The 25,775-nt window shown below is 33.8% G+C and overlaps 5 protein-coding genes across 6 annotated transcripts in view; all 5 read right to left on the bottom strand.

Moving 5' to 3' along the window:
• NF-YC02 (nuclear factor Y transcription factor family protein) overlaps nt 1–1,993 on the bottom strand; it is a 2,435-nt gene extending 442 nt beyond the window's left edge. Inside the window, exons 1-3 of the mRNA XM_014774270.3 lie at nt 1,886–1,993; nt 1,589–1,637; nt 1–714 (exon numbers count right to left, since the gene is read on the bottom strand). Coding sequence (XP_014629756.1) covers nt 1–713 — 713 coding nt within the window. The 5' untranslated portion in view covers nt 714; nt 1,589–1,637; nt 1,886–1,993. The remainder of the gene's footprint in view (nt 715–1,588; nt 1,638–1,885) is intronic.
• Nucleotides 1,994–4,674: 2,681 nt separating this feature from the next.
• On the bottom strand, nt 4,675–8,333 carry LOC100775437 (cation/calcium exchanger 5). Its single transcript, XM_003521665.5, has 2 exons — nt 6,845–8,333; nt 4,675–5,727 (listed from the first exon to the last, which is right to left on the bottom strand). Exons 1-2 carry the CDS (start codon nt 7,616–7,618, stop codon nt 4,963–4,965), a joined length of 1,539 nt encoding a protein of 512 aa, XP_003521713.1. The 5' UTR covers nt 7,619–8,333; the 3' UTR covers nt 4,675–4,962.
• Nucleotides 8,334–8,567: 234 nt separating this feature from the next.
• LOC100306631 (signal peptidase complex subunit) lies at nt 8,568–12,159 on the bottom strand. Its single transcript, NM_001250914.2, has 6 exons — nt 11,941–12,159; nt 11,780–11,827; nt 9,854–9,916; nt 9,385–9,438; nt 9,021–9,107; nt 8,568–8,933 (listed from the first exon to the last, which is right to left on the bottom strand). The coding sequence occupies exons 1-6, from the start codon at nt 12,064–12,066 to the stop codon at nt 8,808–8,810; spliced, it is 504 nt and encodes a 167-aa protein (NP_001237843.2). The 5' UTR covers nt 12,067–12,159; the 3' UTR covers nt 8,568–8,807.
• A 1,210-nt stretch (nt 12,160–13,369) lies between these two features.
• On the bottom strand, nt 13,370–14,860 carry BG7S-1 (basic 7S globulin). The gene has a single exon (NM_001249002.1). It carries the CDS (start codon nt 14,804–14,806, stop codon nt 13,523–13,525), a length of 1,284 nt encoding a protein of 427 aa, NP_001235931.1. The 5' UTR covers nt 14,807–14,860; the 3' UTR covers nt 13,370–13,522.
• A 7,204-nt stretch (nt 14,861–22,064) lies between these two features.
• LOC100783289 (heavy metal-associated isoprenylated plant protein 34) lies at nt 22,065–24,487 on the bottom strand. 2 transcript variants are annotated; one of them, XM_006577187.3, is made up of 3 exons: nt 24,069–24,487; nt 23,824–23,902; nt 22,065–23,513 (listed from the first exon to the last, which is right to left on the bottom strand). In XM_006577187.3, exons 1-3 carry the CDS (start codon nt 24,096–24,098, stop codon nt 22,216–22,218), a joined length of 1,407 nt encoding a protein of 468 aa, XP_006577250.1. In that variant the 5' UTR covers nt 24,099–24,487; the 3' UTR covers nt 22,065–22,215. The 2 variants fall into 2 exon arrangements, with proteins under 2 accessions (XP_006577250.1, XP_003520816.1); XM_003520768.4 differs by having other exon boundaries at nt 23,824–23,899; nt 24,069–24,486.
• Nucleotides 24,488–25,775: the final 1,288 nt, after the last annotated feature.

The raw sequence follows: 25,775 nt of genomic DNA on the forward strand, positions 1-25,775 counted from the left end.
GACTGCTGAGCATACATGTTTGGGTCCATCACAGGCTTACCCATTATGACACCAGCAGCTCCAACTTGGGACGGATGCTGAGGCGGCATGTAGCAGTATGGAAGGGCATCAGCAGGCCCTGCAACAGGCATTGTTCCTCTTGGGATTGATGCAAGCACTTCATCTTTCAAGTCCTCACGAGGCACAATGTCAACCAAGAAATCAAAGATGTCAGTCCTTGTGATAGCAGCAGCAATATCATTTTTCTGAAGTGTTCGCCTTTTGTTCTCTTCAGTGTGATTCCAAGAGCGCAGGGTTAACTCTAATATGAACATTTCACATGCCCTTGCAAAAATGACTGGTGCTTCAGCTGATATCATCCTAACATCCTCGTCAGCCTTCATAATCTTCTTGATCCTTGCCAGGGGAAGACTGTGGTTCTTAAAATCAGTAACCTTCTCAATTTCTTGGTACTGGCTTGACCAAAATTGTTGGAGCTGTTGCTGAAGCTGGTGCTGTTGTTGCTGATGAATATGCTGATAAGCAAGTTGATGCTGTCCAAGCTGAGCTCCAGCAGGTTGACCGGTGGATTGAATGGTCCCAACTGATGTCACAACAGACCCCGGTGGCCCAGTTATTTGGCCTGGCTGATATGGGTTAGAACCATATGCTAATTGAGCTCCACTACCAACAACCCCCATAGATGGGTTCTGGCTATGCCCTTGATGATCCATTCTGTTTCAGGTAAAATCAAACAAGACATGAGTGCCTACACTTCACATGCAACCAAAACAACAAATCATGCAATCACTAAAGCAAATTTTTCATTATATTAGTAAGTATACCATGATTAAACATTGATGCAAACATGGAAGGAATGAAAAAAGGGCCTCTAATGCAGTGCTCTAAAATGACACAAGCTCCATGCGAGAAAGAAACAAGCGTATCTTTTTCTTGATTTGCACAAAGCATTAAAGCAGGAGACTATTTGCACAAAAGCACTAAAGCACTAAAGCAGGCGGCTATTTGCAAAAAGCATTAAAGCAGGCAACTTTGGTGCCTAGAAACACCCATATGAAAGCAACACGCGTGGCACAACCAATAGTTCAGAAAGCATACTGAATCAAATTTGATCAACAAAAATACAGGACAACCACCCAATTCAACTAAAGGATCTCATGGTTCACATAAGAAATAAATCTATTAAGAAATTTATGGCACAAAATAACATCCATCATCAGGATTTCCGGGGATTTTAACCGCATGCCTATTTTAACAAGGATTCATAAAAAAAAGGAGCAGCTTTTAATTTCTCTGTTTTCTAACAATTAAGATAAAAGAGAATTCTTCAGCTCCAAAACATGTCAGTTTCACATATGCGAAAATTTGCACAAGAAAATCAACCAAAGGAACCACAAAGATAGAGGGAAAAAAAAGCAACAGCAAATAGAATTATGGGTGGCAATGAAAATTATCCCCCAAATTATATAATAAGGGATGAACAAAAGCATGAAGGCCACGTTACAGTAATAAACCTACAAAAATGCAGATGCATGAACAAAATCGCATATACATATGCACGGGTAGAGCAAGAGTTGTTACTAGTTACCTTCCCTAAAAGATGACGCTGCGCTCCGCAAACACTGAGAATCCAGAACCTGAGAAGGGATCAAATGGGGGAAAAAGAGAAACAAAAAAAATGATCAGAAATTATATTTGATTCAAAGATCTATAGTATGAGAATTGTGCTGGGTCGGGCACAAGAAGCAGTTTTTTTCAAGTGTGAAAGATCCCAAAGTTTAGAGCAGACAAAATTTAGGGTTTCAGAAGAAAAATAAGAAAACAAAAGAAGCAGAGCAGAGCAGAGCTGTCGTGAGGATTGACGATGTTTTTCTTTGGAACGAACCTCAGACAGCGAAGTGCTAGAACAAAAGCTGTGTGATCGATTCTGACTAACATTGTCGGACCTAACTCTTATATTAAGTTTTTTTCCATCTTTTCTCAATGACGAATTTACCCTTCTCATATTCCTCAACCCCAATGTGACATTCCTTCCTCTTGAGATTATATAAATTTAGATCTTCCAAGTTACTAGTTAAAGTCATATACGTCATCACAAAAAACTTATATTATGTTAGTTTTTTATTCTTTAAAGTGTCAATGTATTGCTTTCTAAAAATATTATATTAATTTTTCAAGATTTAAACCATTATTATATTGTTTTTATTGAAAATTGAATGATTGATACCAAATCACTACCTTATGAACAACTTATATAACTATCAAAATACCAAATCTTTATAATATTAATTTTAATTAGAACATAACGATAGTATAATTTTTTACATTGTCATCTTTTTGTATTATTATGAACTTTTGATCTCCTGATCGAAAGTAAAACAGTTTATTTTGTAAATCACTACCTTATAAACTATTTTGACCAATTTATAAGTTAGTTGAACTAAAACTAGATCAATATCTTATTTTTGGAGTATTTTTTTAGTCTTTAAATTTAAAGTTATTTTTTTCTTTAAATTCGTAAATATAATTTTTTTAGTTCCTCTGTAGTGTGAATCAAAGAAGGAATAAAAGATTTATAATTTGTAACATTTTTTAGTATCAAAATTTATTTTTCTAATTTATATTTTAAAGTATAATTTTCTAACAATTAAAAATTGTCAGAAGAATCAAGTGAATAGAAAAAAATTAAAGTGTTTTTTTTAAAAAGTGATTAATGGTTTTTTAATTTTTTTATTAGGTTGATTATGATAATCTTTAACTGTTAGAATATTATACTTTAAAATATAAAATATAAAATTAAATTTGGACAGTAAAATATTGGCACAAATTATGAATTTTTTTATTTTTTTTTTGTTTGACTCACATGGTGTAGAATGATTAAAAAGAATATTTTACATATTTCAAAAACTAAAAAAAAAACTTTAAATTTAAAGGACTAAAAAATGAGTCAAATTTAAATAACTAAAAATATATTTAAACCTTAAAAAATTACAATTCTATATGAAAAGTAATGAATGAGTTAAAAAAGTAAAACTGTTAATCCTTTTTTATTTTGCGTGAGTCCTTTTATTTTGGGTGGGAAAAAAAGGTGATAGTGTTAGGCAATCCAACGAACAATTGATTGCTCCCACATTCTTTAATTTCTTAAAGATTTAACTAAATTATTTTCTAAAAAAATATTAGTTGATTTTTTTTTTAAAAAAAGGAAGGATACCAATAAAAGAAGTATTATTTAATCTTGTACTTTTTTTCCTTTTACAAAAACCCATTTTATTTTTTTGTTGTTTGTGAACTTGAATAGATGGATGGTAATTTATTTATGTGAAATTTGTGCGAGTGGCATCATTCTAAGGGCAATATATTGCCCTTTCGCTGAAACAGAACCATTGAACAAGTCAGTGAAGATATGATTATAGGTAGTGTTTTTCAACTCCCAAAGGTCAAGAGACCAAAAACAGAGGAAGCCCTTTCCAAGATAGCAAACAAGATACGAAGCTAGTGGCATAGGTCTCTCCCCTCCCACCCCAAAACCCTTTCCCCTACTTTTTACCCTATTCAGTGTGGACTTTTTATACCCATCATGAACTTTTATTGGCAAACAATTATTCGAACCTCACTTGCAATGGCTAGGGTGCCACGTTTCCAACATTCATCTAGCAGCCACTTTGGTAGAAAGATTTGAAGTTCTTTTTCAAATAAATAAACAAATAATGAGTATGAAGAAATACTTTCCATTTAGACGTCAGATTAAATTACTAATTATAACGAGAAATTACTTGAAAAGTTGAGTCTCGTCTTATAAGGAAAGATTCATTAAACTCTGCGAATTGAGCCACGCGTATAGGTTAAAACGACCTTTTACGTAGTGGCTTAATAGAAATCTTGACTAGCATTTAATTGAGGGCTCTAAGGTTATTCTAAAGAATTAGTTTTCTTTCTATAAAAAAAAGTAATTGGTTTTGTCGCTTAAATTACCCTTTATTTAGAATAGGAGATGCTGGAGAAACAGAATAGGGAAGATAAAAACAAACATTTCAAAAAATATACATATATCTTCGAATTTTTCTCTCCACATTTAGAAAATAATGTTAAAACTGAGGTAAGCTTTGCAAATTTATAATCACACCTTAAAATTTATTTGTGTAAATAGTCATTTTCGTTCTTATGTATAAAGTATTAACAAAGTGAAAAAAGTAAGACAATTTTATCCATTCATTAAATTTTTTTTTTAAGTTGAGACAGGTCAATTTTTTTTTTCCGGTGGGGGGGGAGATGGCGCATGTACATGTGAGTGTTGGGAAAGTATTCTTTTTTTTCTTTTTCAGATCTTAAAAGCTACATTTTATCTCAAAATAAATGTCCGGTTTGGTAGACCAGAGAGAAATAAGGAACTAGCAATTTCAGTTAGCAAGGGATTTTTACTTGATATGCCATGTAGAGAGGAAGACTAAGGAAGCTAACAAGACTAAGCAACTTAAAAGTACAATTAAGCTAATCATATTTTAGCCCATTTAAAACTACTCATCCTATCACATATATGACATGCCAAAACATTTTTTATTACTGATTAAAAGTCCATTCAATACAACTAACAGTCAATCTCACCTTAGGTACCAAACCAAAAAAAAAAACAACTAAGTAAGAGTAGTAAAAGAATTGTGAACAAAAAATCAGTCAGCAGAAGCGGTAATAAATCTGTAAGCATTGCATTGGGACGATTCCGGACTGCTTTGGACTGTAAAACAATACAGTATAATAAATTCCTGTGATCAGGACCAAACTAAAAATTTCTATCTACCCAAACCCAATGGAGAAACCGAAAAGAAAAACTCTTCATGACCATACGCTATGTCGTCAATTTACTATAGGTGTTGAATTCTTCCTTCAATAATGCCATTTATGTGGATTTTTAATGGTTGGGTTTGATTAGGAATATAAATATAAAAATCTACCTAAAAGCAATCACCCTGAAAACATGGCTATTACTAAACTCACTGCCGTAAAAGCAACATAGATGCCTACCAGACAGAAGCCCCAAAACCTAGGCACTCTGAATCTGCACCAAGTGATCACCAAGAGAGACCCCATAAGGCTTAAAAGAAGGAATACAAATGCAATCACGATACCAACGTGGAAATTAAGCTGATATGCTCTAGGATATATATTGGCCGTCTGTATGACCAAAGCAGTTCCAAGGCCAACAAGCATGTTAAACATTGGTCCTGCAAAGCATCCCGCCATTGCCATAGCTGGATGACCGGCTTTAGCAACTGCAACATCTGCAACAAGATCTCCCACTGAATTTCCCCACGCCAGCACTGTGAGACCCAGGAGTGCTGGCGGCAGTTCAAGAAGCACACCTATAGCTTCTAGGCAGTTCACCAGCTCTCCGGCTGTAGTAGATATCCAAAACACACTCATCACAAATGCCACGATGACCACAGGCATATGCTCTGTCTTGGGGGGTTCTTTTTCCATTACATAGTGAAAAAGTGCAAGAGAGAAACTTGTCATGAGCACTACTGACCAGAGGGGGACGTGAGAGTTGGGGAGGAGGAAAACTATGGGATGATTAAATGGCATGAATGAGTTGCAGGCATACAAGAGGGCTAGCGGACAGAGTGCAATATTGGCCGATGCATAAAATCTACTCCATTGTGAAGGTGCTGGTTGAGGGATTGTCAATCTCAGGAGAGTTTTGACAGGAAGCTCCCATGTTTTAGAAATCTGTGTGTGCAGAGCAGGAGATAAAAAGTCAGAAAAATCTCAAAGTACAGTAATATTCAACTATATTGTAAAGAACTAGAAACCTATCCAAGTAATGCATACAATTGCCCATATTGTTTTTTACACAAGAATGATTGGCTACATTGTAGTGAATCATTTTTTTAAGAGTTATGTGAAATATTATTGAACAAAATTAAATAGTTATTATCAAATAAAAGGAATGATCATGTCTTTCACAACAACTGTTAATCTAATTTATCTTTCAAGAATCAAATAAAAAAATAAAAAATAATTTTGATCTTATATCAAAATCTTGAAATGTTTCTGGCTACACTTGACTCAATGTTTACCAACAAAGGGATCAATTGCCTATCCCCCACCCCCCTTTGTGGATGGTTAAAAGGAAAAAAGGATTAGCAGGTTAAGCTCATCAATGTTTAATAACAAAGGCATCAATCTTGTTAAGCCCACCAATATTGGATCACTTTCATTCTTTTCAGTGATGTACACTCTCAAGAAACCATTCCATCATCCCCAGTGCATTTTGGAAGTAGTCAGTCACCATGTGAAGGTATCCTGTGCCGATTTATTAAATTTTGACCAGTTTTCTTGTTGTCATATTTATTACTTAGTTATTATTAAGACAAAACCATATCACTCTGTCAAAAATACAACCTACTTTGCAAAATTATGAACACCTATAGTTTTCCTTATCTTGTATTTTAAAAATTCACATAAGCTTTCATTTGTATCTCGTTTCCTTCCAAATTCAGAAACATAACATGTTACCAAAACTGATTATATAAAAACATGAAAAGTGGCAAACAATGCTTTACATTTGAGTATTCTGACGATGAAAAAAAGTAAGTCACAGCATCTTACAGATATAAAACGTGTTAGGCAGTCCAATTTTAACCAAGCTCACAGTTATTAGATCAAAGATGAAAACCAGAATGCAAGAATAAAAGATAAATTTCTGTTCCAATCCATTTCTCTTTTGAATTTCAATTCATCTCCAGAAGCTTTAATAATAAAGTAATTCCGCGACATGCTAGGATTGAGAAAAATGAAGATCATGTAAGTAGTAAGTAATTGGAAACTACGACAACAGACATACCAATCGAATAGCTCCACGCAATCCAGAAGAAGCGCGTTTCTCTCCCACGGAAGATTCGGAAACCTTGACATCGTCGGAATCAGGTTCCTTCTGTCCCTCGAGATCCTCGGAACTCTTCTCTCTGCGATCCGCCATCCCCAAATCCATGTAAAACACAAATCCGACGAAGAACAAGTAAAATCCAACGAATCCGACGGCCTGCCAGAGGAAAATCTCGGCGCTGAGGTACACATAGAAGAGGAACATTGCGGCGGTCAAGTAGAAGAGCACGTCTCTAACGAAGGGCGCGGGATCGACGGAAAACGGAGCAGCGTAGATGGCGACGAAGCCGACGACGAGGGCGGAGACGAAGGCGCCGGCGGAGAGAATGGCGCCGAAGCCGGTGCGGTACTGACCGGCGCGGAGGGCGGCGAGGGAAGAAAAGACGTCGGGGGCGCCGTTGCCGAGGGAGAGGAGCGTGACGGCGGCCATGCTGGGGGAGAGGTTGAGGTGCGAGGCGAGCTTTGTGGTGACGAGGGAGAAGTGGTGCTGCGCGGTGGTGATGAGGATGTAGAAGTGGAGGAGGAGGAAGAGCGAGAGGGAGGGGATTGAGAAAGAGGAAGTTTGGGGGAAGATGCAGTGGTAGTTGAGAAGGCCATTGGATTCGTTGGAGCAAGACGATGAAGTGGTGAGGAGAAGTGACCTACGTGATGGTGAAGGAGGAGGGTTTAGGGAGAAGAAGATGAGAGCGATGATGACGATGATGATGATGATGAAGGAGGATGCCACTGCCATTCCTGTTTGTCTCTGCTTCCGCCATCACAATCATCAACCTCGCCTTCTCCTCTCCATTTCCATTTCCGCGTTCCTTCCTTCTTTAATTTAACAACAACTCTAATCTGTTTAATGAACCCCTTTTATAATCAAAATTGTGTTAAAACATTATATTGCAACTATAGCTATCCACTTTATTTCATTTTGCCAAGAAATCGTGTCAATTATTTATCTCAAATTACTTATGATTCTTCTTAAACATGATTATTTTCTTTTTCATTGAATGTTATTAATTATCTAACTCGAACAACAAACAGATTATGGTGTCAAGAATTTTTTTTAATAGTTACTTACTCCTACTTAAACCCATTATCCCTAAGAACTATGTGAATTCATCTTTTTTTTTTATATGCATTACCGCAATCAACAAATCCAAATCATTTAATAAAATTCCGACAATTCAGATTTTATTTCAACTTAAAATATACTTTAAATTTTGAATCACACAATTTTCATATAATTCTAATATAAAGACTACGTTAATATGTGAATTCGGTAACTGCTCCAAATCCATTTCTGTGCTTGATAGTGGTGTTTGGTAGAAAAACAGGTGAACTTTGTTCCAAGTTTAATAATATATTGGTGAAAAATAAAAGATCGGGACATAACATTAAAAAAGCATTTACATTTCAAAACTAAAAAACGAAACAAAGATGTTATTAAAAAAAAAAAAAAAACAAAGAAGTACAATTGCATTATGAAATTTCGTCTCTGTGGCAAAAAAAATACCTCAGTTGCTACCTAATACCGTAATACGGGATAAAGCTGTTGTTTTCTTCTTCCAGGTGCAGAGAGGCACGTTTTTTTTTCTATGTTTTGGTACTAGAGACGTCGCTTTTAATTACAAGAAAAGTGAGTGATTATTTCAAACTTTTCCCGGCAAACACTGTCCAAGTATTTTCAACAGTTAAAGGAGGGTTCAATTTAGCATAAATACGTTTTCTCCAGAAGAATTAAAAAAGTTCAGACTAACGCAAGAGACAATTCAAAACCACAAGCAAACTTCGGATGTTCAAGTATTCCATCAAGAGCTATTGATTTCACTTTCCAAAACACAAATTCCCTTCCTCTTTCTAGTTCTTTGAACTAACCTTCTATATCCGTTATAGGAAAGGTTAAAGTTACAGCAAAAAACTTAACATGACGAGCATCATCTATATTCCTCAGGCAATCGGTAACCTGGCATGACTATTTTATCAGCAAACATTTTGCCACTCTTTGGCATAACATGCCAATGCATAGTCAGGTTATACTCTTTGCCCTGCAAATTGCTCCCCTGGACATGAAAAAAATATAAAAATTAAGGCCTAAAGAAATCTGAAGCAAATCATATTAGTCACAAAGTCCTCTGAGAGTTGTATACCTGGTCAATGAAGCGGTATTTATTTGATGTATGAATCCAAAACTTCGCATGCTCTTTAGAGGGAATGATACCATCCCACAGGGATATCTGTAAAATGACATTTCAAGAACCTAAGCAACATACAAGACACAACATATACCAAAGATGGAAGAGATGCAGCATAATATGCAAAGGCACAGCTATCTGAGTGATATGAATAGTGTAAAAAAACTCTGAACCCACAACCCATGAAAATTCAAGATCCACTAACACACTATTACTATGGCTTCCTTTTATTATTTCCTTTATAAAAAGGAGCTGGCAAACTTAAAATTGAAATGTTTATATTTCAAAATTTAATGCAAACAAACTAATCAATTCATACCTGATTCAAGGAATTCTTAGGAGTTTCATACTCAGCAGCTAGAAAAACAAAAACCTGCAACCATACAAAATGACACAAAGCTAAGTCCCAGGAAAGCACTGAAATTTCTAGCTTCCAAACAGTTTAGAAAAATTGACTAGAAATAAGGATCTCATGGGTATGTTATATGAGGCAGCTTCAACATTTCCATGGTAGTGAAATGAAACAAGATATAACAATAGGTAAGGAAATTTAAAATTATGGAACGCATTATGATGGGAGACATAGAAGAGCAAACAAACACACATTTGTTTTGGATTATTTTCAAGAAATAGTAATTTTTTTCTCCAAAAGCTCTCTCCAAGAGTTAAGGAAAAAAAGCAATTATTTCATTCTTCCCTGTCCTACCAAGAGCATCCATACTTTTCAGAGGCAAAGGGGGAGAAGACAAAGATGATTATAATAAAAAATCCAAATTAAAGTCAAGAACCTGTTTTGTGTTCCATGTGAAAAGGGACTGCAAATCTGCAGATATATTCAGTGTCATGCTGACCTGCAAGAAAAGAAAGGCTTCCAATTCAGACTAAATAATGAATAAAGATGACATTTTGATAGAAGAGAAAAGGATTACAACAAGCTGATTTTTGACAAAATATGATATTCACAACATAGTATCATATGCAGTTTTCAGAGCATGAACAGAAAAATATGAGCATGAAACATGAATACAGTATATAATTTGGTAAACTTGATGTTCTTCTAAGCAAATAGCAAAAATACAATTATAAATTTTACCATGCTAGGCTAGTTTAAAATTCCTTTATATGGACTAGAACCATCATGATGTTTCTGATTATTTCTCTCTATGTTCTTGACTAAGTTTCAAGCACACATAAATATCACTTGTATGCAATCCATCAAGTATATGAAATAATTACATTGAAAAATCTATAAAATCAGCATAGATTTGGAAACTTAATAATAGTTCTTCACCAAGTACACATTTATTTTGCAGAACCACAGAAACATGGGTTAAAAAGAAGAATTTGTCAACTAAACCAGCAATCCCAATTTCAGTTTGGACAAGGCATTGATACCGTTACCTAATATTTATACTCTTGAATATAAGTATCCTAAGATTTAGAAATTTTATTTGACCCTATCCATCATCATGATCACATATGTTAAACATTTCACTATCCCAGCAGTTGTACAAACAAAAGTCACTATCTTAAGTTTCTACACATCTTTTACCAATCCATAACATTTGGCTCATTTAGGAGAGAGAGAAACTTCAGGGATTTAATGAGGAAAGATGCAACTAGTAGCATCTTTTGGTAAAACCCTCCTACAAACAGTATGAACCAAGATTGATTTATGAGCTAGAGGACTACATACATGAAAATACAATCCTTGAAGCGAAAAATAATTTATTCAATTTTTACAAGGTTCTGTTCTTGTCATTTTTTCATTACATAATGCTGAAAGACAATGACTACAAATATTCATTTGTTCAGCATTACTTTGAGAAGAGATTTGATAAAGGGAAAGAAGCTATTCGAGCTATAGACACACTACAAAAATTTAAACAAGTCAAGCTTTTGCCTCAATTACAAAAATGAGATAAGCTTGAGCATGTCTTTTTTTTTTTTTTTTTTACAAATACTAAGCACCTTTGATCTGTGCAATTCATTTACTAGTTCTCTTTATCTCATTTGTGTTTGCTTGTTCAGACTCTAGCCTATGTGACATAACAATCTACTGATAGAAAGTATCCTCTACACCATGTTTTAACTATATTTACTTGTAAGCCGCAACCAAGGATCATTCAATGATAATTTTGTCATGTTTAAGCATTGAAGGCTGGGTTAATTGGATGTTTCCTACATCCAAAACCTATACCAACTGCAATGCAACAACTTAAGTTGCTTGTTACATGAGATGATAACCTTAAACCTAAAATTGAAGAATAAACACGGTGGGTTGCTCAGCAATGGTGTTCGGATGGCGAAGGGGATGTGTGATTCAGACTTGTGCCTGATGTGTGGGGTTGCAGCGGAATCTCCTATGCATCAACATCGATACTTAGTTAGTAAACCACTCGAAGATAAAACGGAAACAAATACCATCGGTGATATAATTGAGTTTAATTTAGATACAATGTCAACTGTTAAGATTTTTAGGGTTTTACTAGTCAACCAATTAAAAATCACCCAAAGCATTTACAGAAGTCAACAAAATTAAATTTGATGGCAATCCATGATATAATGAAAAGCAACAAAAATTCTAAGGTTTACACACGATCCTAAATCTGAAGGAGATTGGAGACTGAAAGCGAATAAGAAAAAGTCCTGCAAGACCCATGAACGAAACAGGATGTTGTGTTTGACTAGGAAAAGAAACAAACAGGAATTACCTCGTCATTGCCATTGGGCTGTTTCTGAAACCAGTTGATGTTCAACACCTACATCCGGAAAACAAAGCACAGAGAGTAAAAATAAAAAATAAAAAAAGGGGGTGAAAGATTGATCAAATTGCAGATCCGTAAAGGTGAAATGATAAAGAGAAAAGAGGGACCTGGACTTGTGCAGAGGGAGTGGGGGTGTTGAAGTTGTCGGATACAGAGGCCATGGCGCACATAAGAGCCAAAATGGTGACGGCAAAGGTTAGCAACGCATTGGCTCTGTAGCCGAATGAATGCATTGTGAGGATTTCTTTTCTTCTACGACTGCGCTCTCTGTGTTTGATCAAAAGAATGAGAGAGAAAGAGAGAGACTAGTAGACTCAATTAAGCAGACAAGAAAACAAAAACGCTCTCTCATTAGATCGAACACGCACTCGATGGAACCACGTAAGAAATCTTCTGTCCCCACCAATTATAGAGTGCCACGTCAATCATATATTCCACGTCACCCTACTGTCGAATCTAACGGATGAGTAACAATGTTTAGCTTGGGAACAAAAGATTTTTGGTAAGTGTCCTACATTTGGCTTTCTAAATCATTTTCTTAAAAATTTAAATAGATAAGAGTAAATTATAGGGTCTCTTGAGATTTTTTTTAATAGAATGAATCTCTTGAGATTTTTATATTATTCCCGATATTTATTCCTTCACTCGCACTATTGTAGACGTCTTTATTTCAGGAATAATGTTTTAAGTCCCACAAATATAAGAGATAAAAAATTATTTCACCTTTATTATGAAGTGATAAAATAATAAATAAAATTTAATTTTAATTTTAATTTTATTTGATTGATAATTTTGATTCTTCCATTTAAAAAAATGAGATATTTAGTTTTCTTATTTCTTAAAATTAAGAATTTTAATCTTTCTATTAAAAATTTAAGATAAATATAATTTTTTTAAAAAGAAAAAGATAGATATAATCTTTATTAAAAAAATATTAATCGAAGGAGAAATGTCTCTTTAACTTTCTCATTTTTTTTATTAAGGTATCTCCCGCTTATATATATAAGCCAATTAAAGCTTTGTCTCTTTTTTATTTATCAAAATAAGGATGTCAGCTAGAGCATAACAGGATGGTTGTTGTTGTTTCATATATACAAAATTTTGATAACCGTGAAATTTTGATAATTTAATTGGATGATTTTTTTTAACTCATTATTAGATTAAAAATTATTTTCAAATAAAAGATATATACAAAATTATTTAAAATTATTTATTATTTTGTTCGTATAGATTTAAATTAAAATTAAAATAATATAAATATTTTAAAATATAATAAAATATAGATCATTTGATTATATTTTTATTATTATTTAATTTTAATAAAGATGATCTTAATAATTATAATTTATATCAAATTATAAAAATGATGTATGAAAGTTATAATAGTAATTTGATCCCCTGGACACTCTAGGGAACTTATCTTATTTCCGGAGGTAAAAATCACCGTATCTGGTTGAAAAGGATCGTCTTAGCGAAAATAAAAAAGTGCACGTTCAATTAGCACACAAAGCAGGGGCCTAACAGCAACAACATTAATTTCTCATTGAACAACGAAAGAGAATCGTTCATATTATTATTTAGTTCAAAGTCTTTATTCTTACATTATTACTTTTATTAACCATAACATGTAGTAGATGCTTGCTTAATTATAAATAAGCATATTATAAAAAGTCTCGCGATCTTGGCTCATCATGCATTGGCAAAGTTGAAGAGGTCAGCACATTTGACTCCATGCGAGTGCAGTGATGAGGTGCTAAACCCGACCCTTGACCTTGCAAGATCGAACACCACCAGGTTCTCTTCCAACTGACGTGCCCCTAAGGTAATTTCAGCTCTAGGTTGCATTCCTCCATTCATAACACCCAAACACGTGACCCCAGGTTGTGCCTGCACCATCAAGTCCTCACCAGAGATTCTCCAAACAGGACCATTGGGCTTGTCCATCACAAGGTCCACGCTAGGATATGCATTGATCTTGTTGGAGTTGAAGCATAACCCAAATGGTGCCACAGATTTCACCTGTGCTTGCTTTGGCAGCTGCTGAGCAAACACCTGAGTGAAAGCCTGGTACACGGATTGCTGGAGAACCATGTGAGGAGTTGAGGTGCTAATCATGGTTCCTCCAGAGGTCGACCCTACGATGGTGGATGATATCTTGTTCAGTGGGAACACACTGTGCTGGTTGATTCTTATTGAGTTGACTCTCACGTTGTACTCTCCCTGCAGGGTGATGGTTAATGGGGTGAAGGCCAAATCGTGGAAAATATCTTGGTTTTGAAACTGTCGCATGTTGTTAGGTGCATCCCCGAATATTATAGCACCCTTTGAAGTAGGGTAGCGAGAAAGGCAAGTGGTGAATTGGCGTTGTAGGCCAAAGTGGGAAGCGAGTTGGTTTGGAAGAGAAATTGGTGCATGGCCTAACCCAGCCACACCTTGAGTGTTTCTAGGAAGACCCTTTTGAACAAGGAAGGAAGGTGCACAAGAAAAGAGGAATTGTGGGACTGTGACCAATGGGCCAAGTTGTTGGGTCGACCCTTGTGTGGCGTGGATTGCAAGAACGTCTTCTCCTAGTTCACCCAAACCGGTTTGTTGGGTGATGGGATTAGTGGACATGAGGCCACACGTGTTTTTGTGGCACCCTGGCCTTGATGCCGCGGGGCAACTGAGGCATTGGTGGGTGTTGGCTCTAGAGCATTGGGTGGAGTGGCAGAAGGGTGCTTGGTACGTTTTGGATGAGTACTGCTGCTCACAGTTAACCCACAAGTGATTTCCATTGAGGTCCACCAGGACTGGTACTTGCATTAGAGGGGTTCTTTTTTGGAGGTTGGCCCAATGGAGCCCTGTGGAACCATCATTTTGAACGGGTAGAACAACAAGGTTTATTGGTTTTGTAGGGGTGACTGAGTCGGATAAGAAGAAAAGAAAAGAGCAAGAAAGAGAGAGGGCTAAAAAGTAGTGGAGGATGGAAGCCATTATTCTTCTAGTGTGTGTACTGTGTAGTATAGAGCAAGGTTTGAATATTGAATAATGGTAGTGTTGGTTGTGTTAGAGAGCTACAATATATAGAGAAAGATCACCGTTTGGCTAGCTTTAAGTGGCTAAGTGTGAAAGGGATGAGATTCTCTTTTCTTTTGGCCGTGTTGGTCACAAGATTGGACGTCGACGTGTTTGAGGCTTGTGAATTTCCAGAAGCAAAGAAAGGATAAACTTGAGTTAACATGCAATGGGGAGAAAAACAAAGGGTTGGTGAGTGTGAGGGGTACTTGGCAGCTGAGAACAATGCTTTAGTTGCATGCCATGCAGATTTCATCCGTTTGAAACTCTGTAAAGGACGTGTGGATCGAGTTCGCGTGAGCAGCTAGCTTGGCTTGGATTTTTGTCTTGCTATCCCTCTACTACATTAATTTCCCTACATGCAACTGTTTCATGACATTTTCGTGTATCTCCCAACTGGCTAGCTCATATTAACTAAGGAAAATAGAATTCTAATGGAAAATTTAAATAATAGACTTTCATATTTTATTTGTCCCCCTCAAATTTTTTACATTTCATTTTTTCGATTTTATTCTATTTATTTTTTTATTCTTTTTTTAAAAATTGGCATTCTAAACCCTATATATTATATGAAATAATATATTTTTTAACAAACTCTTTATTATTCATCAAAATTATAAATGCATGAATGAAGTATTATATAAGAAGTGAAACTTATAAAATTATGTAATTTATAATAAGTTTCAAGTACGCGTGTTCACCAACAAAATCACGTGAAAAATTGAACAAAAGACGCAAAAGCAAGACCAAGTAGCCTCCTGAGTGATGCGCTTCAACTGTTGCAAACACTAACCTAAACATAGACGGCTTCTAGGGTGCGCAAAGTTGAAATGTGAGGCACGGTACACAAGTTTTTTTAGGACCGTTGGATATAACACTTAATTAGTTAACGGTGCAAATCTCCAAGATTTTAGAAGTGGAAAAAGTATTGAATAAAAAAGTATCGCATTTACTGTAGAGCAAACTCTTATTTTAATATTGTTGGGTCACGTGGGTGTGGGCTTCTCGACTCCACCGGATGATGTTTTCAATTTTGATTTCTTTTTTTTGCTAAAGGTTTTCCATTTACATTTATTTTGGTTAGAAAAAAGAATAAGGCTAAATGCCTAAACCAACTTGCATTCGAACCTAGAACTAAAATAATCTACCACCACGCCATCATCAACTTTATACTTTTGAAAAGTATTTATAACAATATATATATTTTATCAAACATGCTTAATTGCCTTAAAATAAAATTTATAAATTAGTTGGTAATATTTTAACAATATTAACAAATTTCTGGTAAAAAAATTAAAATCATGAATTTCTAAAATTTTAAAATCAAATTTTTTAATGTATAGGTTATTTTAATTTAATTTATATTGTTAAAAATGGGTTATTACAATTTAATTAATCTCTAATTAAAATATATATGAGGATATTAGTTTTATTCTAATACTATTGTAATTCCCATTCATATGAATATATATATATGAGATTGTTTGATAAAATAATCTCAATAAATGTTTCAACTATGCAAAGCATAATGAGCATCTAACTTATTTACAATTTACAATAATAAATCATGATCAAAACAAACATCAACACTAACTCGTTATTAGTATGTTATCAACAAATGTAAAGGTGAAGCTACTCTAGCTTAAGTCAAAGTTAAATTATTCTGATCAGAAACTCTTTGAAAATATACCTAATAAAACTCAAGAAAATACACACCTAATATAAACATATGTTGAACATCTTTATACATGTGCATCTTCAAACCCCTATTCATTCCATCTATTGTGTCTCCAAGAAGGAGATCCAACCTATAAGTCATTTCCTCCCATGTACGTCATGTATAGGATCATTACAGTCACAGCCACATGTGTTATATGCAAGGATTTAATTAGTAGTGTAAAAACTTGAGTGGAATCCTTCAAGGATTAGAAAGAGAAACTAAGGTAAATTAAGAGATTTACTGAATCAATATAAATCTTTTGTTTTTACTCGAGCTTCTATTATACTTGTTTTATCTTAGTTGCTTCTATCTTACTTTCGATGTTTAAATTTTGAGAAAAAAATCCTTTTGTGAAAAACCTTTTTAAAAAGTTGTTTGACGCTACCGTACAGAGCATCCATTTTTAATTTGTGGTCAAATTTGCTTTGTGAAAATCTTCATCTTACAAAAAAAAAACCTTAATTTAAATCTCATCTAACATATTATCCGATCCTTATTCTAGTATGTAACTTATATTTTAGGTTTAATGAAATCGATTACAACATGCCCAAAATCAATAAAATAACATCTGGAACTCGAACTAATGGATTACATGTAATCAATTAAAATAGATCCAAAAGCCAACCCTACTATTTCAAGATAGAGACATTGGATCCCCCTTTTATTTTTAAAATTAAGGAATTTAATTGAACTTTTTAAAAATAAAGAGACCAAATTAAACCTAATAAATAAATTAAAAGATAAAAAAGTAATCAAACCTTACCCTAAATCATCAACTTTGGCCCATATAAAATGTTTTTCTCTAAAAAAATATTTGTAAAATACTTAAAGTAATATTTCATGGCTAAATAAATGTTAAATATAAGTGTTATTTTTTTACTAATAAATGTTATATATAATGTAACAAAATAAATAAATAATTAAAATACATTAAAATCTATCACATAAGTCATAGTAAGTGCGATTAAACATAACTTCTGAAAAAAATAGTACTATTAAACATTAACTGAAAATAAATGACAACCATAGTGGGATCGAACTCACGTTACACAAAAACAGAAACCAGTAGCATGAATTGTTCATTTTCACTATACAGCTTTTTATTTAATACTTTTCTCGCTTGTTATACTTTGGAGATCTGCACCGTTAACTAATTGTGTGTTATATCCAACGGTCTTAAAAAACTTGTGTATCGTGTCTGACTTAACAACCTTACCCTATAACGCGTCCCCGAACATATATGATAAAGAGTCTTCAAAATAGTGTATTTGAGAAGAAATTATTCCATAATTTGATACCACCTTGTGTTCATGGTCATGGTCAATCTTTGTGTAACATAATCAAACTTTTTTTTACAATAACAAAACTAATAATATTTGATTATGTGTCAATTTATCAAAATTTTAACAGTCCCAAACCCATATGATAATTTCTCATATTTAAGTGTATTGCTAACCTTTTGCTTTAATATATATTTTTATATCTCGATGAAACTTATATAACTAGCTAGATACAGATACAGGGAAGCCCTCTTGCAACAGCATATCATATTTGAAAAGTGAACTGAAACTTACTACAATATAAACAGTCTATTGATATAATTTTTTTTTCTTTCTTATCAATCTCTCTTCTTATATCATATATACTTGGACTTTTTCATTTATCTCTTTTCCTAACGAGTGTACATGAACACTTGAATGCCCACAGATCATTTTCGTTACTGTAATAGAACTGTTCATCAATTCAAGCTTGAAGCTGAGCTCTAAACTATTAAGTATGGAGTTAGAGTTAAATATTGATAATGATTTTGTTAATAGCTCGACTGCTTCCAGTCAATGTTAGCTATTAAACTAATTTAAGCCTAGGGCGATCTTACGAGTAGAAAGCATATATAATCAGTGATAACTTGTATCTATTGATGTAACTTAAGCAGTGTAGTTAATTAAGTTCGGGTCTGCTCTAAACACATACTCGACCCAAATTTGAGAAGGATGATAATTATATAATTTCTCGAACTTTTGCAAGCTCAAGTCTGTCATTCATTAACTGAAACGTCTCTGTCCACCCCACGGTTCGGTTCTGCACTTCTGCCATGACATTCCTCACGGACCTCCTTATGCTATGAATGAGAGTCATGCAGAACCAACCGACACCGTTAAACAATTCATTGTATTAATTATTGCATAGACGCGAATAAATCAATATATATCTTTCAATTCTTTTCAAGAAAAAGAAACGTACACACACATCACTACTCTTGCAAATTCTTGTATACTGTATTACTTAATTATACAAACTTTATTATCATAAAAAACTATTTTTCATTAGCTAGTTATCATGTTTAATAATACATTTGCTCCTCCTACTCGTTATTATTTTTCTATAAATAAACCTATCTTTATACTGACAAAATGCATTGAAAATTATTTATTATATTTATTGTAATTGCCATAATAGCTCCGTGGAAAAAAAATTTCAAACAAGCACTTTGATCCTTAAACAAGAAATTAAGTATTTTATCCTTCAAAATTACAAATATAATATACTTTAATCTTTCCATCCAACTGAGTTAACATTTTCAGGGACTAATTGGGTTATTGTGTGGAATTATATATAGTCCATGTTTTTAACAACTCATCGCGTATTAAAAATAGATATAAAAAATGACTAAGGAATTAACGTCTCTCAAGTTTATAGTATTCTACATCGATCATAGGCCTATACACTCTTTTTTTTTTTTTGGTGCAATGTGAAACAAAAAAAAACAAATTAAGCAGCAAAACTGCAAAACCCAACTAAGAGACAAAACACCTTGTCTCTCAAACGTCAGAAGAAAAAAAAAACTTGTCTCTCAAACAAGCACTACGAATATCTACTGGAGGTATAATCCAAGTCTGAAAATTCAATGACACTAATTAAGTATTTAAAAATGAGCTACTATTTTAATTAATTCGACAAGGACACGTAAATATATAGCCGAACCCGAACTATATTAGGTTTTTTTTTTTTCGCCGGGCTCTGATTACTTGGACATGGAGCCTCCTTACTAGTGTTTGTATGGGTTTGTACATATAGCCGAACTACTTTCAGTCTTTGACATCCTTTAGCTCCCATTGGAAAATTAGCATTAAGTACACCCTGTTAACCTTAAAAGCACTATAGTTATTGTTATTTGTGCTATACAATAGCTAGTTTTCTTGCATGTCTTAAAACTAATTCAAATCAATTCATTCTCTTGCATGTCTTGAAACTAATTCAAAGCATTAAGTTGTATTCCGGATATTACTCTATGGAATAATGATTACCCCCAGTGGTTTCGTGGCTTACGTTCCAGAATTGACAAGGATAAAAAAAACTGCTCGAACTTGGTTGATTGTCATGTTTCCCTTGTATGATGAAAATCAATATAATGAAACGATGTTAAGATAAAATTTGAATATCTTCGATTGATAAAAGACAGAAGGAGAGAAAATAGATGGGAAGAGTTTAGAGAACAATGGAGATGCAATACAGAGAATAATGTTTATACATTTTTATAATTTATATGTATATAAGGCTACTTCGGGTATTAAGAGTATTTGTGATAATGGAAAAATTTAAAACCAAAAAATAAAAGAGGGACTGTACATAGAAAAGCAAGGAGTAGGTTTAGCAAAATCTATTTGTAAATACAGAACCAAAAATCCCATGCCCGCTGAGTCCCAGGATGTAAAAGGCCCAAACTGTTCTAACATATATACGTGATACAAGTTTCTTGGTTGTTATATAAAAGTGAATGAAAAAAATACTGTCAAATTCATATTAAAGGAGACGAATCTTTGAATCAATTTTTTTTTTGTTTGATACTAACAGGAGTATATTCTATGGGAATTAAACTTGGATTTTTTCCTACAAACTCAGTGTGCATTGCAAGTGTTTTGTGATTAATTAAATAATTATTTATCATGGACTAAAGTCTTCTTTAAAAAAAATTGATTGACTCACGTTTAAAATATATATTAAAAAACTTAATGACGATTAGAGAAAACGAGCATACTAGATTGCCTCATCTGAAATTGAATGAACGAGTGTATCCCTTTCTCTCTGATTTAATGATTTTATATTTTTATTGTTTCTTCCCTTTGCTTTTCCATCGTCTTCTTTTCCTTTCATTTGCTTGCTTTAACCAGAAGACCATACTTTATGCGCTCCATATAATTATTGCTATCCCCCATTAGGATATGCTTCGTGATCAATCATATCTTAAATCATTAGTATATGTCTATGACAAAGTCGATCCAAATATATATGTCTATGACAAAATTTCAAAAAAATAAAAATTAGGGGGTGTTCACTTTTTTTTTTCATTTTCAGTAAATTTATATACTTCTATTTGTAATCATTAAAATAACTCAACTGTATAAAAAATGGTCAAAACAGTAAATGACCAAATATATATTTCAAATCAACACGTACAATTCGATTCTATTATAAAAATAATTATATTAAATTCATTCAATCTTTTTCCTTCAAAGCCATCCTATCTCAATACACCCTCGACATTACCCGCTTATATTATCTGAAACTTTTATATTCATTTCAGGACAAGCTTCTCGACGAAGTTAAAATATCAAACAATAATATACTGTACAATATTATAGTAAACAATTTATCAATGAGTTTGTACTTTGTACCTCTTTTTTTTTTAGTATAAATGTATAATCAGCTAGCATCTAAACCCATATTAATTCCCTTCCCACCACTTAATTCCTTATTAGTAAAAGATTCTAAAATGCTCTTCAAATCGATTTCCATCAGCAATTTGATCTCCTATTTGGTATGTCAAACTCCTGTGGACGAGTGGGAGTGATACTAGATTCTGAAAATTTTTCCAAATCGATTTCCATCAACAATTTGATCTCCTATTTGGGTAAAAGTATTCCGACACTAAATAATTAACGAAATTACAATAAAGTTTGAAAATCTTTTTAATATCCCTTTATAATAGATGGATGAACAATTAAGTGGTAATTATTATCCATTAATATATCAAATATATGATTTATAATCCTAATCCTGACCAGTACACACTTTCAAATAATGTAACCTCATATCTAAGAAAAATCAACCCAACGACCTTAATTAAAGGAAGTGCCGAACCACTCACTGGAAACTAACATTTGCTCAGTGGGTGTACTTGGCAGTTAGGTATTCAATGCTATGTTTTGATATTGCTGACTTTTGGCCAATATTACCACAAACTTAGAGCATTGGATTTTCCTCCAGTTTAGAAATACAACTTCATCATGGCCACGTGATTCATTGTCGGTGCTTGGCTGTGGCATACTGTCCTCCATGTACCATTAATAGTGACAACTGTCTAATTTTGTCATTTAAAAAAATCGCATTGAATTATTGTTTTAATAATCTAAAAACTACTATGCGTAATTAATTTTTCTAACCAAGACAAGAGGAAAATGAGCAAACAATATACTATTTATTTATATATAATATAATAATATAATCCTAAACATCCCACATTTTCCGTCCTACACAAAATTTAATGAACTCCCTAAAGACCGAATCATAGAGCAGAAAAGCAAGTTGTCACTAGTAATTAATTAATTAATTACATGATACTGCAGCTCTCAACATTCTCATCACTGAAAGTATGAGTAATAGGATCGGCAATTGGGTGAGATGGCATAGGAGGTGGTGGCATGTAGTTCATAGATGGATGCGGCCTACCATACATCATGGGTGTTGGGTACATGTTGTTGTTCATATTTGCTTGCTGATGTTGATGCTGGTTCATCATCATACCCATGTAGTGCTGCTGAAGGTTATTGTATGGAGCATGTTGCATTTGCACCCCTTGATAATACCCACCATCACCATTCATCGCCGGAAGTCCTTGTACTGCTTGAATATTCTCCATCTGATGACGCATTGGAAGATTATTACCCATTATTGGGCCCGGGCCCATCTGGCCTTCTTTGACATTGTTACTACCCTTACCACTTTTGCCATTTTTGGGATGAGGAGGGGTATCATCGTAATCATGAAAATCAAAGTCATTGTTACCATGATCCTCCAATTTCCCTTCCTTGCCTTTCTTATTTTCAGCACCACTGTTTTGGTTCTTGCTCTTATTGGTATAAGTTGTTTCTTCTAATTCTCCTTTCTTGCTCTTTTTCCCAAAGCCTAGAAACCGACCAAGTAATCCATTCTCACTTTTCCCATTCTTTTTCTTATGAAAATCTACCTCACCGACTGCCTTAGGCTTATCCAAATCCCCCTTCTTGATTTCATCTTTTTGGCTACTACTACCTTTCTTTCCTCCATCATTGTCAGCTTCTGCCTCATCGAAATTTCCACCTTTGCCCTTGAACAGCATTGCCTGATCAATGACGTCAGCTTTCTTAACACTTCCATTAATATTCCTACTCCCACCAGAATTGTCTTTATGGTTGTGATTAATCATCATGGGCATGATCTTGTTCTGCATTGGATGTCCATGGCCTAATCCATCCTCATCATAACCATCATCACTGGCATCAAATTCATCCTCCTCTGGCAAGTTGAACTTGACAGACTTTTGTTCCTTGGCAGGTACCTTGAGATCCTGAACCCCTTTAAGAATAGGGAAGTGTGCTAGTTGACCAGCAGCCGCAGCAGTACCTTTCTCTTTCTGACCCTTGTGATTATTATTGTTGTCCTTTCCCCCAATACCAAGTTGCATGTTCTGGAATTGGGGATTGATAGGATAGTTCTGAATCTGATTACACATCATTTCTCCTTTCTGGTTCTGGCATATCTCAGCATGCTTCCCTCCCCTCTTTAGCTTTTTTACCAGTTTCGCTGGATCCACATCTCCTGCCACTACCACTTTCCCTTCATCTGCATCTACTCTCACAGAATAAACCCCTTCACAACAACAACAGCATCCAATATTATTATTATTACCAACAACAAAAATAAGCAACTAAATCTAATCCAGCTAGCACACGAAAATTGGAACCATATATACAACAAAGTAAGGTTAAAGACTCGAAATAACAAAATATACATCATATGTTTATTAAGTCTTATAGAACATTACATATCTAATTCAGGAGGGTTACCAAAAACGAAAAGGGCATGTCAATTGACATGGTAAAGTTGAAAGATGAAGCATATTAACATCAAAAATAAAATAAAATAAGGAGGGGTATGCTAATATATAAGAATATTGTACCATCGATTTTCTGCAGCAGTTTCTTGACTTTTTGCTCACAGCCATCGCAGTGGATATTAACCTTGAGAACACAGCTCTGCTATGGGACCAAGACCAACACAAATCAGTTAGTTAACTTACTCAGAATTAACATTTCATGAACCCGAAAAAAGAAAGAAAAACAAAACACACACAAGAGGCAAACATGCATAACTGTAACTATATTCACTTAACAAGGCCATGAGATATGGTAACAGTAACAGTACCTGAACTTTCAACAAGTCTTGTTTACTCATCCTTAAAGTAATTGTTTCCAGAAGAGAGAGAAATATATAGAAATTAAAAGGAGAAACAAAGCAATTAAGTAGGATTGAGGAGGAAGAGGAGATACTGTAAAGGGCGGTTAAGAGGCACTGTTGTCAGTGTCTTAAAAATATCTGTGTTGAGTAAATAGCTCAAGTTTCCGTACAGAGTGAGGGAGTGACGCGTACACACGTTAATTTATAGAGACAAAGCACCAAAGGCGGTTGCGGAGGCTGCAACAAACAACTAAGAATATCTTCTTATGAGTTGGCTTTCACATACAACGTAACATGCATGCATGGCGGTCATGGAAGCTTCAACCTGTTACCTGCATTAAACAATCAATACTTAATGCCCCTCACTAGTCACTACTACTATGCTTTATTATTGAAGCCACTTGAGGCTTTCAATGTCATATTATTCTTTTTGGTTTTGCTTATCCCTTCAGTACTTACTAGGATAAGTTAAAGTGAGAGATGGATGCCATTATAGAATTCACACGGTTCCATGTTTGGGTTATTTTCTTATTAATCAATATGCGTAAAGAATGAGTATTACTCGTATTCTATAAAATTAATGTCTAGTTATAAATTCTCTTGTCTTGTAACCATGATTGACTCCTTTAATTTGATATGCCCAATATTAAGTCGTACTCTTAACTGATTCTTATCAGTTCAACGTCGAGTTGACTATTAATTCTTCTCGGTTTCACTACAAAAACGATTTAATTAAATGCTTAATTCAACCGGACATGGCTTTGATTTTGGTCAAATTGATCAAACCGATTGGTCTAGCCTGCTTTTGAGAACAGTGATACGTGTATTAATTTCTTCTAAGCACATGATTTCTAGTTTATACTGTGGCATAGTGACATACTGACATTTCGTATATATGCAATGAAGTTTAGGTTCTGGTTCTTTTATATACTAGTGAGTAACTTTAACGGATAAATGAATAATTTTAATTATTGACGAGAAAAACAAATTCAATATTATATGTACGTGTATAAGAATTAAGAAATTATAAATATATTAGCTAGAATATTAATTATCTTATTCACGAGTAAAATTACTTATTTTGTTTTTACTTATTTTAATAAACTGATTTTTCATATTGGGTCAGTAAAATAAAATAGGTCACGCAAGGCATGCATGAAGCCACCACTTGGAAGAATTAAACCAGCAGAATTATGATTATCAAAAAATTATTTTGGATTCATCTTATTTTCAGACATTTTAAAAGAAAAAATTAGTTACAATTTTTTTTTTGTAAGAGTTAGACATTTATAAATACACAAAAATTTCATAATAATTTTTTAAGATTAAAGTATATATATGTGTATGTATGAATGATTCACCCAGGTTTGAATGATTGTTGAAACTGTATTAATAGAAATTATATTAAATGTTTTTCTTGCCTATAAATGTATTATATTTAAAAGAAGTAAGAGAAGATAGTGCATATGTGTGTGTGTGAGTCCCGCATGATGACATGATTTTTACAACTTGTTCATATATGGACGAAAAATAAGAGAAGGAATACTATTTACATAATTAATGCCAAAAATATCCATTCTTTAATTATATTATATTATTATTTACTTAAGATATTAATGTTATTTTGCCTGCATGTTGTTTTTTTCTCTGCTTTCACTTTCTCTTCTATTTTAC

Source organism: Glycine max, chromosome 3, assembly GCF_000004515.6.
Source record: "Glycine max cultivar Williams 82 chromosome 3, Glycine_max_v4.0, whole genome shotgun sequence".
NCBI lineage: Eukaryota > Viridiplantae > Streptophyta > Magnoliopsida > Fabales > Fabaceae > Glycine > Glycine max.

Bases quoted from the DNA above. Each gene is read 5' to 3' on its own strand.
- LOC100775437 (XM_003521665.5), bottom strand. From the start codon at position 7,618: ATGGCAGTGGCATCCTCCTTCATCATCATCATCATCGTCATCATCGCT. The intron at 5,728-6,844 runs GTATGTCTGTTG...CTGCACACACAG, and splicing joins TGCGTGGAGCTATTCGATTG to ATTTCTAAAACATGGGAGCT.
- LOC100306631 (NM_001250914.2), bottom strand. From the start codon at position 12,066: ATGCATTCATTCGGCTACAGAGCCAATGCGTTGCTAACCTTTGCCGTC. The intron at 11,828-11,940 runs GTCCCTCTTTTC...TTCCGGATGTAG, and splicing joins CTCCCTCTGCACAAGTCCAG to GTGTTGAACATCAACTGGTT. The intron at 9,917-11,779 runs GTAATTCCTGTT...CTTTTCTTGCAG, and splicing joins AGCCCAATGGCAATGACGAG to GTCAGCATGACACTGAATAT.
- BG7S-1 (NM_001249002.1), bottom strand. From the start codon at position 14,806: ATGGCTTCCATCCTCCACTACTTTTTAGCCCTCTCTCTTTCTTGCTCT.
- LOC100783289 (XM_006577187.3), bottom strand. From the start codon at position 24,098: ATGAGTAAACAAGACTTGTTGAAAGTTCAG. The intron at 23,903-24,068 runs GTACTGTTACTG...TTGGTCCCATAG, and splicing joins AAGACTTGTTGAAAGTTCAG to CAGAGCTGTGTTCTCAAGGT. The intron at 23,514-23,823 runs GTACAATATTCT...GTTGTTGTGAAG, and splicing joins ACTGCTGCAGAAAATCGATG to GGGTTTATTCTGTGAGAGTA.